General features: G+C 36.0%; 1 protein-coding gene across 1 annotated transcript in view; it reads left to right on the forward strand.

The window, feature by feature from the left end:
* The window catches only part of EXOC6 (exocyst complex component 6), a 225,857-nt gene that overhangs the window by 139,422 nt on the left and 72,771 nt on the right, over positions 1–13,664 (forward strand). The window contains exon 18 of the mRNA XM_059397700.1: positions 10,342–10,521. Coding sequence (XP_059253683.1) covers positions 10,342–10,521 — 180 coding nt within the window. The remainder of the gene's footprint in view (positions 1–10,341; positions 10,522–13,664) is intronic.

Here is a 13,664-nt window from a genome sequence, read left to right on the forward strand (position 1 = left end):
AGTAGTCAAAGTGGCTAATGAGTTAGATGGTATATGCTACTAGTATTTCTAGATCAAGATCATAGATTATTAGAGCATCATTTCTTGAAGTAGTGCAGGAAGAAAGTAGCTAGAGAGGATAGCGGATAGCTATGTCATTTTGACAGTCCCAACTTCATCTCTGGTTTAAATTTTTAAGGCTCAGAAAGAGGTCAAGAAATGTTTCCCTTGCTCCAAATGAGTATTGTGAAATGCTAACCTTTTTTTTAGAATGTTGAATAAAATGTTTTAAATAAAATGCTTGTAATTAATTGGGGTTTTTAACAGGAAATTGAGAAGAACTGGCAGAAAAACCAACTCAAACTCCCTTAAACAATAGAGGGAAATTAATTAGCTAAATGTAACTGGAGGTCCAAGAATAGGGAAGATTCATATGAGGCTCATATGATTCATATGAGCCCACTGCTCAGCAGATGTCACGAAGGACCCAGTTTCTCTGTTTATGCAGCATTGGCCTTATTGTCAGGCTATACATGGTGCCCCTGCAGCTGTAGTCTCTCTCTTTCTGGTAACAAAATGGCTGCCTAGATACAGTTCCAAACCTTATATCCTCATGCCCATCGTCTTTATTATTTTTTTTAAAGATTTTATTTATTTATTTGACAAAGAGATAGAGAACACAAGTAGGCAGAACATCAGGCAGAGGGAGAGGGAGAAGCAGGCTCTCCACTGAGCAGGGAGCCCAATGCGAAGCCCGATCCCAGAACTCTGGGATGATTACCTAAGCCGAAAGCAGCCACTTAACTGACTGAGCCACCCAGGCGCCCCAGCCCTGTCGTCTTTAAAGGAAGAATGAGTGGGTCCCTCTACAAGATGCTATGGAACACCCAGTGGCTTAGAGTGTGATAATTACTAATTGACCTAAATTCATCAGGGTATATCCTTGAGGCTAGGTATAGATTCAGTCCAATCTAGATCAGATGGAGCTCTAAAAGGGGGCAGAGTGATTTTCCAAAATATATTTGGGGACTGTTCAAGAAGGGGGAATAGATGAGAGAGAAATCATAGATATTTCCTAAAATGTTTAGTTATTATGACTTAACTTGTATGTAAATCACACATGCTCATGTTCCAGGAGGTCTAGGCTGGAGTTTGTGTATGTATCTGTTTTGAAAAATTCCTTAGGTAGCTCTGTTGCACACCTGTGGCTGAGAACCACTGATAATATGGTATATCATTTAATTCTTATATATTGAAATGAAAAAAAGAGTTCTCAAATTATGCTAGATTTCTACCTCCAGAGGGCGGTGTTTATTTAACAAGCAGAGGAAGAATTAATTGCTTTGTTTATAAGCTAAATCTTTAGAAAAATTAATGTAGGGGTTAATTGATATGTTCCTGACTTTCTGGTGATATCATAGGATTGAGAGTATTTTGGTTTCAACTATAGTAGCACTTAACTAGGAAGTACAAATTAGTTTTCTTAACAGTCTCTAAATTATAATTAGAAATATATTTTAGAAATGTCTTATCAAACAATTTAGTGTATTCTTGTGTATAAATACAAGAAAAGCTACAGTGAAAACTTTTTGTTTCTTTCCTTTACTCTTATTCTTTAAAAATAAAATGTAATGAGTCAGTTCTTGTGGTTCATGTACATGTGTTCTAATGATTATAAATCAAGCAGAATCCTTAATGCTTAGCAAGGTTCTTTCAGGTGTTGAATTTAGAACATGTTCCTGCCTGGGATTACTGTCTGAAATTTTTCTTTCACACAGCACAGCCACCTACTGCTTTAGATTTCTTTGTTTGCTATTATACCCTGTGGAAAGTATTTAAAAAAACTTTTAAAAATATAAATACCTCTACTCCAAATTACATACATCATGTTGAGAAAAGTTATCTTAATTTGGATAGTTTGTGGGAAAAGTGGAGGCTGCTTTTGGCATCATCTCAGAAAAATAGATTACAGCTGACTCTTCAACAATGTAGGGATTAGGGATGCTGACCTCCCCCAACACCCCTGCAGTTAAAAATCCATGTATGTAACTTTTTCTTTTTTAAAAAATAAGCTCTACACCCAATGTGGGGCTTGAATGCATGACCCCAAGATCAAAAGTCACATTCTCTACCGACTGAGCCAGTCAGGCCCCCCAAAAATCCATGTAACTTTTAACTTTCCCAAACTACTGATAGCCTACTGTTGTTGACAGGAAGCGTTAATGATAAGTCAGTTAACAATATTTGCATGCTTTATGTATTACATACTGTATTCTTACAATAAAGTAAGCTAGAGAAAACACTCAGAAAAATCATAAGAAAATACATTTACAGTACTGTATGTATATTTATTGAAAGGAATTTCATATATAAGGACCCATGTAGTTTAAACCTGTGTTGTTCAGTGATCAGCTGTAATTAGCAGAGCTCTAGATAATAACAACAGAAAATAATAAATTTGTGGTTTGTTTACTTTTCTTAGTTCCTTTTCAGAAGATCAGTCATTGAGTGACTCAGGCATTGAGTCACTTTATCCAGAAAGCATATAATAATAATAAATTTATTTCACTATGTATAAGATTATAAATATGATAATGTGGTTTCATCATCATATTCATAATTTTTCTTTCTTCAGATATATACAGTGTTTTTCCCTCAGGACTTCAGAATTTCTAGATATTTGGTTTCTCTCTCCATTTCAACTTTTGGTTAATGTTTTAATTGTCCCATATTGCTTTAAAAATCCAGGAAAATGTGAAATAATATCTCCTTTATTTTAATAAAATTCTATATAGTAAAAAGGGTAATTAAGTATATCACTGAGGAGTCTGGCTGGCTTAGTTAGAAGAGCATTCAACTCTTGATCTTGGGATTGTGAGTTCGAATTCCACGTTGGGTGTAGAGTTTACTTAAATAAATAAATACTCAATAAATATATAAACTTAAAAGGAAGTTTATCATTCATTTTGGAGGTAGATTTAAATTTATTTTTTAAAGGCATGGCCATTTAAAAATTGATACATATATATAAAGTTTCACCAAGAACTTTAGCTCTGTGAGTTTGGAGGAGAGGAGTTTCTCGATACTGGATGTTAAAATTTTGTCAGGCATCTATTTCCCTTCCTGCCTATGTGAGAGAAAAGTCATACAGAGCAGTGTAGTACAGGTAGGTGTAGTAGAGGGTAGGAGCAATCAGACTCCAAGTTGTCTTTGCCTTATGGTAGAAACAAAGTGTGCTGAGTATTATGGAATAACTATAGGGTTCTGAGTTTTAGGCTCCCTTTATCTGGCTTCCTTTTGGAATGGCAGTCTAGCTGTAAATATTATAAATAAACATTTATATTGTTTTGAGAAATTGACATTTAAGTGGTATCAATAAAAGTGCGTTCTGGCATAGTTCTGTGGACTCTAAGTATTTACCATCTTGGATATGTGCTCCTAATGCTAGTAGGTTAAAGAGAGATATATATTACTGCTGTGGCTAATGCACATTAAATGTGACCCCCTTTTCCATTTCTTTACTGTTTCAATAAAAAAAATTCCTGTGAATGTTTAATACCCAATGTTTTTCTCCCTTACATGCAGATAATTACAGTAATTTAAGCTGGCTTGGGTTTTCAATTGGTGGCTGTTTCCATGCAGTTCACTCAGTAAGCATTTATTGAGCATTACTAGGTACCTGACACTAATGAGTGTAGGGAAACAACATTTTTTTTTTTAAGATTTTATTTATTTATCAGAGAAAGAGAGAGAGAGCACAAGCAGAGGGAACAGCAGGTAGAGGGAGAAGCAGGTTCTCTGCTGAGCAGGGAGCCTGATGTGGGACTTGATTCCAGGTCCCTGGGATCACGACCCAAGCTGAAGGCAGATGCTTAAAGGACTGAGCCACCCAGGCATCCCTACAACATTTTTTTTTTTTTTTAATACCTTCGCTGAAGCACCTTGTGTTGTGAGGAAACCAAGCCACACCAGAGGGAGAGGCTACCCAACCAGGTGCCAGACACATAGTGAGGAAATCTCCACATGATTCCAACCCCCAGCTAATTGGTCTCATTCCCAGCCTTCAAGTTGTCACAGATGAAGTTTCAGATATAGTGGAGCAAAGTCATCTCCACAGTGCCCTGTCTGCACTTCTAACCACTAGAAACTTTAAGAATAATAAAATGTTAAAAAAAAAAAAGAAAAGAATAAAATGTTATTTTAAGCCAGTAAGATTTGGGGGTTAACTTGTTACTCAGTAACTGGTTCGGCAAGTAATATAAAACTCCTTTCCAGCCCACATGGTCTCCTTTTTTCCTATACTTTTACTAGACACATACTCAGCACTGATTTTTTTTTTAATATTTATTCATTCTTTGATTGTTTTATTTGCAGTAGTTTTCTTTTCTAGTTTATATATAAACTTCAAGATGGGAAATTAAAAAAAAATTTTTTTTAGCAAGTACTTATCTATTTATTGCCTACCCTTTTGCAAGCAGTATTCTAGGTGAACAAAAACAGACACAAAATTTCCTGCCTTTTTTTTTTTTTTTAAGATTTTATTTACTTGGTAGAGACACAGCAAGAGAGCAAACACAAGCAGGGGGAGTGGGAGGATGGAGAAGTAGGCTTTCTGCTCAGCAGGCTAGATCCCAGGACCCTAGGAACATTACCTGAGCCAAGGCAAAAACTAATGATAAGCCACCTAGGTGCCCCAGAACTTCCTGCTTTAATGGAACTTAGATGTCAGTGGATGTTTTGTACCTACATTACTCAGAGTACCAAATTTATAATGGCCAATAATGTGTTCTTGATAAATGCTAATGTTAAGCTTCTCAATCTTCAGGCTTTTCTGAGAAAATTTGCACTGCGTTAAAAATTTTAATAGGCACTAACGGCTTAAGTTGCTAGATGTTACTATTTTGAGTCAGAACTAATTTGCTACTCCTGTAGTTAGGAGAGCTTTAGTAAAATTTCGGGTGATGACATTAATATTAGCTTATCTTAAATTCCTGTTTTATTTAAAGTAGTGTTTATTTTTAATTTATTCTGTAGGTGAGGAGAGACACTGTGGAAAGTTTGTATTGCCTATGCCAAATTTGTGTTAGATCTCTGAGTGGGGAGAAAAGAAGAATCTTTCCTGATATTCCCATTCCAGTCCTGCTATGAAAACAGGCATCCAGAGGCACCTGGGTAGCTCAGTCGGTTAAGCGGCTACCTTTGGCTCTGGTCATGATCCCAGGCTTCTGGGATTGAGTCCTGCATCAGGCTTCCTGCTTAGCAGGGAGCCTGCATCTTTCTCTGCCTGCTGCTTCCCCTGCTTGTGCTCGCTCTCTCTCTCTCTCTCTCTGAGACAAATAAAGTCTTTTTTAAAAATAAATAAATAAAATAGAAATAATGAAATCCTAGCACTGAAAGAACCTTCCTGGGGACTTCCATTTCCTTCATTCCAAGAAAAAAAAAAAAAAAAAGTAAGAAAGAAAGCAGACATGCAAATGGAAAGATGACTACCAGTAGTTGATTTTCTTTCAGTCCAGTGTGGCAATGAGTAGTGAGTGGTTATACATTGTGAAAACTGGGGAGGGAGGCAAAAAGAATTAAAGTGTGAAAATGACACATTTTGATTGTTCACATTTACCTTCTTCTATACTGTTCTCCTGAAAATTTCTTAAGGCACACAAACCAAAATACCTCGTAAATGTTCCTGAGTATATTTTTTGAAATTCCAACTCAAATGACATCCTCTCCATCAAGACTTTTATCAAATAAGTAATAATTATTTCCTCCTTTGTTTACTCAGGATGCTTTGTTAAATCTCTACTTTAGCACTAGTTATATTTTGTTATACAGGTCCCTTATTATACTTGGAGGATATGTCCAATCCAACCCCAGTGGATGCTTAAAACCTCAGATAGTACCAAACCCTGTAGATACTGTTTTCTCCTATCTACTCATAGCTATGATAAAGTTCAACTTATAAATTAGGCACAGTGGAAGATTAATACCTAATAATAAGATAGAACAATTATAACAGTGTACTGCAATAAAAATGAATATAGTGAATATGTGAATGTGGCCTTTCTCTCTCAAGTACTTTGTTGTACTATATTCCCCCTTCTTTTTGTGATGGTGTGAGATGATAAAATGCTGATGTGATGAGAGGGAGTAAGGTGAATAACGTAGATACTGTGATTAGACTGCTGTTGACCATCTGGTGATTTGTCAGAAGGAGGATCTTCTGCTTCTGGACCATGGTAGGTAATGGTTTCACTTACCTGCAGAAAGTGAAACCATACATAAGGAGGGACAACAGTATTGTATCTCTCCCTGGATTGTGATATCCTTGTCGGTAGGAGCAGTCTTACTCGTCTCAGTGTCTTATTATAGTGATCTTATTCATGGACATGATATAAAGTGTTTCTTAGATTAAACTGTATTCAAATAGAGTATGTGACTACTAATGGTTAGTAATACTAAAGTCTCTTCTTGGTCAAAAATCTAAATAGGTATTAGTTTTGTCAGAAATATTACATTGTCAACACCAACCTACCCCCAAATCAAATATAAATTTCACTCTCATGCTTTACTGTTCAGGGTGATTAAGTTGTTCACCTTCCTTAAGGTGTTTGTACAAAGTATTCCAGGGGCTTGTGCAGCCTCTCACCCCCCCCCCCAAAAAACCCAAAACTTGAGAGAGACAGAGACTGTTCTAGTTTTAACTTTGAGATTGCTCCATAAGTTTATGTATGTGAGCCTTTAAGAGAAAAGGGTATCTTCTGATCCCCTTTAAGAGATCCCCTTAAGAGACATGGACATCTTTTGCCTTGGTTCTAAAGGCCACAATGCCTAGTCTGCAGTTCCCCAGTCTCCCTCATGGCATTCTATCAGAGTGCTGTTGTTTGAGAACCCACAACTACCATTTCTTCTTTTTCTGGTTTCTTAAGGTAAAAGTTCAGGTGATTGATTTGAGGTCTTTTTTTTTTTTTTTTAAGTTTTTATTTATTTATTTGACAGAGAGATCACAAGTAGAAAGGCAGGCAGAGAGAAAGAGAGAGAGAGAGAGAGAGAAGCAGGCTCCCTGCTGAGCAGAGAGCCTGATGCGGGACTCGATCCCAGGACCCTGAGATCATGACCTGAGCAAAAGGCAGCGGCTTAACCCACTGAGCCACCCAGGCGCCCCTGAGGTCTTTTTTCTTTTATAAAATAAGCGTGCATACTGTAAATTTTCTCTAAGTACTGCTTTCATTAAGTCTCGTAAGTCTTGGTATTGTTTTTGTTTTGTTTTTGTTTTACCTCAAAATATTTCCTCATTTTGATCTTGATTACTCCTTTGACCCATTGGTTATTTAATGGAATCTAATGTTCAATTTCCACATTTTTGTGAATTTCTCAGATATCCTAGTGTTTTTTCATCATTTTTATTTTATTTTATTTTATTTTTATTTTCAGTTAGCCAACATATAGTGCATCATTGGTTTTTGATGTAGCGTTCAATGTTTTGTTAGTTGCATATAACACCTAGTGCTCCTCACAACACATACCCTCCTTAATATCTGTCACCTGGTTACCTCATCCCCCCACACCCTTCTCTTCTGTAATGTTACTGATTTCTAATTTCATTCTCCTGTGTTTGGAGTACATACTTTGTATGATTTCAGTCCTTTTAAGGCTTTTTTATGGCCTAACATATGCCCTATTCTGGATGGCATCCCATGTTCACTTGGAAAATAATGTGTGCTCTGCTGTATTTGAGTGGGATATTCTGTGGATGTCTGTTAAGTCTAGTTTGTTTATATTGTTGATCAAATCTTTTTTTTCTGCCTACTTAAGTCTGTTGAACCCCATAATAATTTTTTCATTTCATTTATTGTGCTTTTCAATTGCAGAGTTTCTTTTTTAAAAAATTTCTGTCTTTTTATTTATGTTCTATTTTTTGAGGCATTGCTGTACTTTCCTTTAGTTCTTTAGATGTAGTTTCCTGTAGTATTTGGACATATTTTAAATCGCTGATTTAAAGTTTTTGTCTTGGGACACTTGGGCGGCTTTGTTGGTTAAGCGTCCGAGTCTTGGTTTCAGCTCAGGTCATGACCCTCCCTGCTCAATGGGTAGTCAGTCTGCTTCCCCTCTCCCTCTGCCGGCCCCGGCCTCCCCTTCCTTTTCCCCACCCCACTCAAGCACACTCTCTCTCTCCCTCTCTCTCTCAAAAAAAAGAGAGAGAATAGGTTTTTTTTTTTTTTTTAATTTTATTCATTTATTTGACAGAGAGCTAGAGAGCACAAGTAGGCAGAGCAGCAGGCAGAGAGAGAGGGAGAAGCAGGCTTTCAGCTGAGCGGGGAACCTGATGCAGGGCTCTATCCCAGGACCCGAGGATCACGACTTGAGCCAAAGGCAGCCACTTTAACCAACTGAGCTACTCAGGCACCTCCAAAATGAATAAATCTTTAAAAAGAAATCTTTTGTCTTACAAGTCTGATGACTACCTCCTCAGTTAAGAGTTTCTGTTGATGGTTTTTTGTTTTTTGCTTTTTCTTTTTGCCTGTATATGGGTCATAATTTCTTGTTACTTTGTGTGACTTACAAATTTTGTTGAAAATAAGACACTTAAATAATATATTATGATAATTCTGGAAATCGGATTCTCCTCTTTTCCCAAGGTGGTTTGTTTTTTTCCTGGTGGTTGATTGGTTGTGACTTTTCTGCATTAATTCTATAAAGTCTGAATTCTTTTTCCTCTGTGACCATGGAAGTCTTTGTTTGGTTAGCTTTGTGGTGAGCTAATGATTGGACACAGATTTTCTTAAAAGCCTGGAACCAATAAGTTCCCCAGTCTTTTCTGAAGAACTCTGTGTGTGTATTGGGGCATACCTTCAACACTCAGGCATTTGACAAGTCTGTTCTTGCCTTTACTTCCTGCTTACACAGGGCTTCAAGGTCAGTCATAGATGAGAGTTTAGAGCCTTATTCTGCTTCCGGACCGTGGTCTTTTCTGAGTTTGTGCACAACCCCACACAGGTACATACCCTTCTAGAGTCCCAGGAATATGTCAGAGCCTTTCAGAGGCTCTGGATATCTCTTTCCCCAGTTTTTCTTTTTACTTTTTAGTTAGCTAATTGTATGCCCTGTTAATGTACTGCCTTAGGCATTTGTGATGTTAAACAATTGCCTTCAGTTATTTTCAACAAATGTCCTCAGAGAAAAGACTTTTTGCACTGGACAGGCCCCATTTTAAATCGAATAAAGACATCCCTGTAAGTGGGGTCTTCCAGGGAACATTAGGTAGTTGAAATAATGATAATTCTCTGGGAATGTGTATTTTTTTATTAAATTTTTAAAAAATTCTTTTCAGTGTTCATGGGATGTGGTTTTGAAGGCGCTCCAACCCCGTTCGGCCCCATTTGATGACTGTCAGGCTGTTAGTTTTTACCACAGTTGTGGGATGTTGATTTTCAAGGATACTATAGATCTGGAACAGGGGAGGAAGAATGGAAATAAGGGCACATTAAAACCCTGCATCTCTTACCAAGATGCAGCTGTATTCTTTTTTTGAATGAACACTGCTTAGAATGCAGCAAGTTTTGAATAAATTTTCAGAGTTCTGGAAAAGTTGATTTTGACAATTTTTGCTAGTTTTCTTGTTGCTTTTATGGAGGGAAGAATGTTTGGAGATCTTTACTCTGGTGTTTTGGCATCACTTCCATCCTTTCTTTGTTCCTCCTCTGAGAAGTTAACTATCTCTTTCTTTTCTTTTTTCCCTCTTTAACTTAAAACACCAGCAACTATTCCATTTCTTCTGTGACTACCCAACCTTATTTTTCTCAGTCAGTGGACAGGGGTGGTTTTCTGTGTTCTTGACAATTTCTGCTTTTTTCACTTCTATTTCTCCTAAAAACTGTTACAGCTCTGAGAACAATTCAGAATTAATAACTAAATTATCCTACCACATAAAAATGAAAAGGTGACATTGAGTTTAGGGAGAAAAAGTGGTGTCAGTCAAGTAGAATATTATCAACCAAAAAACCAACAGTTTTCTTGGACTTCAAATAAATGACTAAGATAATAGACCATGGGAAAATATAAAATAAATCTTAGAATTTTAGATTTATTTATTTATTTGTTTATTTATTTATTTATTTGCCAGCCGGAGATCAGAAGTAGGCTGAGAGGCAGGCAGAGAGAGAGGAGGAAGCAGGCTCCCCGCTGAGCAGAGAGCCCAGTGTGGGGCTCAATCCCAGGACCCCGGGATCATGACCTGAGCTGAAGGCAGAGGCCTTAACCCACTGAGCCACCCAGACACCCCAATAAATTTTAGAATTTTAAAAAAGCTTTTTCTGTTATTTGCTTCTATAACTATTTCTTGTTTTTTATTATTTTGTCCCTTGTCAGGATGCTCGACATGCAGCAGAAGGAGAAATATATACTAAGCTTAATCAAAAAATTGATGAATTTGTTCAGCTTGCTGATTATGACTGGACAATGTCTGAGCCAGATGGAAGAGCTAGTGGTTATTTAATGGATCTTATTAATTTTTTGAGAAGCATCTTTCAAGTGTTTACTCATTTGCCTGTAAGTATAAAAAAATTTCAAAATATTATAATTTTGCTTACTAAAGATATTTTAGAATTTAATCTTAGTTTGAGGTTTACTTGTTCAAACCAACTTCCTAGCTTGAATATTTTCTTTCCGTTCTTGTAAATCCATTTGTGAAGACTTCTAACTTAGCTAGTTGTTTCAAGTTTTAATTTACTTTATTTTTAACCAAAATGACTACAACTCTGTTTCAAAACCAAAACAAAAACCTGAAATTCAATGTAGACTTAAACTGAAATAAACTCTAATACGAGTATTTCTCATAAAAGTCCATATAATCAATGACTTTTCCAGTTAGAAAGGCCAATAAAACTGGAACATTGTTCTCTCCTGATATATAATCATAGTGCATCTACATTTTAAATAATCTGTTGATGAAACATTAAAAATATGTGTGTAAATAGCAGGGACATTTGCGTATGAATAGTCTGGAACACTGGATTCTTCAGATGAGGAATGCAGACTGAAGACATTATGTTGGGGTGAACATGTTTTCATTAGGTATATTCAAAAATAATAGAACTACAGTTAAAACATGAGTGGAGTAGTTTTTATACAAATAAAATAAGGAAAAATTTGTTGACCTTTTTATTTCATAAGATGTAGCTGAACACAAGGGGAACAAAAGGGAAAAAGCAAACCTGGTTTAAAATAATAAAATGTAGAAAGAAAAGAAAAATAAGATGTAACTGAACAGAAAAAGAGAGTATTTAATCTCAAGCCTGTTTGACTGCGTCCAACCATCTCTCCTGTTTAAAAAAAAAGTTATTCTCCTCATATTTTTACTCTTTCTCCATCGTGAGTTGTTCCAAAGAGCCATTTAGAATAGTTGAAAGCAGATGTTACTAAAAAATAAATAGAAGAATTTCCTAAAGAGATTTTAATAGTGGATCTGTGCCAAAGAACTTTTAGAAGCTTACCCAGGGATTATATTACATTCCTACTGCTGTCCTTGTGTTGAAAAGGGAATCTGTATATATGCTTAATTCTTATTTCAACTAATTTCTAAAGAAGTATTTCTCATACAGTAGGTATTAAATAATTGTTGAATTAATTTGAATTCATGTTGTCAGTATACATCTCCAGCCAAAAGCAATCTACAAGAATAAACGTATGTGTGTACACACACATACACACAGATATACACATACCGTATTTTTATGTTGTAGTATGTGTTTCACAGCTTGGCACAATGAGATGTGTAGGAGTTTTGTGCATAATTTGGGTTAATTAAGAGATTTTATATGTTAGAAATGGCTAGGACAAATAAACCTCACTTCAAGAAGCTAAAGTCTGGGAGGAAATCCTGCTTTCTCATAAGGTGTTACTACAGTACACCTTATGAGAAAGACAGACTCCTGGCCTAGCTGGACCACTCATAATCTAGTAATGATATTTTGTTTAGTTTTAGGGGATTCTTCATAAGCCATTTTGGATTTTTATGTCATCTAACAAGAGTTTTTCTGTAAAGGAAATGAACTTTTATAAAATGCAGGCCAACAAATACAATAATAAATAATAGAGCATGATCAAATAAATAGAAAATTACAGTTCATAGCTAAGATAACAGAAAATGGACCTAACAACAGTATATTCTCATTCATGGAATAAACTAGAAACATATTTCCCAAGCAAAAATATTAAGTTATTAACTATAATAAGTTTTAGCCAGCATTGACAATTATGCTGTGGTTTAGTGTATTAATTCTCTGAACACTGAAATTGTATATTGGACTGTATTGTTTTCTTTTAAGCAAAGAGCAAAGACAGTATTATTAAATGCATTATTTTTCTAAGCAGTGTATGTTATGTAAGCTATCATTTTTATTTTAATGTTTTTTGTTGTCTCTTTTTAGAGAGGGAGAGCATGGGGGGTGGAGAGTGAAGGAGAGGGAGAATCCCGACATGGGACTTGATCTCACAACTCTGAGATCGTGGCCTGAGCCAAAATCACATTAACTGATATGAGCCACCCAATCACCCCCATTTCAGTGTTTTAAGCTGCAAGTAATTCCTTAGTTTCAGGTTACCTTTGGACCCAGATGGAGGGTGAGGCCAGTTCTAGACTCCTTCAATTCTCAAAGAAGCTTCAGGAGATTATTTATCACATATAGTCCCAAGTCAGTCAGTTTAAGCAGAAGTAGCTATCCCACTTAGACATGAAGAGTTAGGTAGTGGCCATGTTCCCCATCTATCCTAGTTTTGACATTTTTCGGGGTAATGCAGTGAGTTAGCATCAGTGGGATTGGGGAACCAAAGGCCACTCTTCCAAATAGTGCAAGTATTGGTCATTAGTGCAAGTAGTTGTACGCAGAAGTTGAATCTGTGGGATAAAACTGACTCTTTCACATCCCCCAACCCTAAAAAGTTCCTAAGACAGAACACATAGTTTAAAAGGTCCACTCTTGGGGCACCTGGGTGGCTCAGTAGGTTAAAGCCTCTGCCCTTGGCTCAGGTCATGGTCCCAGGGTCCTGGGATCGAGCCCCGCACCGGGATCTCTGCTCAGCAGGGAGCCTGCTCCCCCTCACCCCCCGCCTCTCTGCCTACATGTGATCTCTGTCTGTCAAATAAATAAATAAAATCTTTAAAAAAAAAAAAAACTTTGTGAAAGATACTCACTTTATAAAGCATATTTAGGTGAATAATTGTAACTTGAGTGTCCTGCTTATAATGGCTAACAGATGCTAGTGAAGTCTGATTAATTAGTACATGAAGTAAATATTATTGCATCCCTAAATTAATATTCTTGAAATCAGCAGTTTTTACTCTTTCAGATGTGTAAGTAACCATTTTTTTCTAGTATTTTTTTTTCCTTTACAATAGAAAATACAACTAAGTCTAGAAGATATAAAAATTACCTGTTAACTTGTTAAAGGGTAACCACTGTTAACATTTTGGCATGTATTTTCTTTCATATTTTCAAGTCATTTTCTTCTATACAATTATGAGACTTTTTAAGTCTAATTTAAACATAAGTTCTGTTTTTTTAAAAATAAGATTTTGTATTAGCTAGGAAACTTAAAACCAAAGATATTTTTATTTTTATTTTTTTATTTTTTTATTTTTTTTTAAATTTTTTATTTTTTATAAACATATATTTTTATCCCCAGGGGTACAG

Source organism: Mustela nigripes, chromosome 4 (assembly GCF_022355385.1).
Source record: "Mustela nigripes isolate SB6536 chromosome 4, MUSNIG.SB6536, whole genome shotgun sequence".
NCBI classification, from domain to species: Eukaryota; Metazoa; Chordata; class Mammalia; order Carnivora; family Mustelidae; genus Mustela; species Mustela nigripes.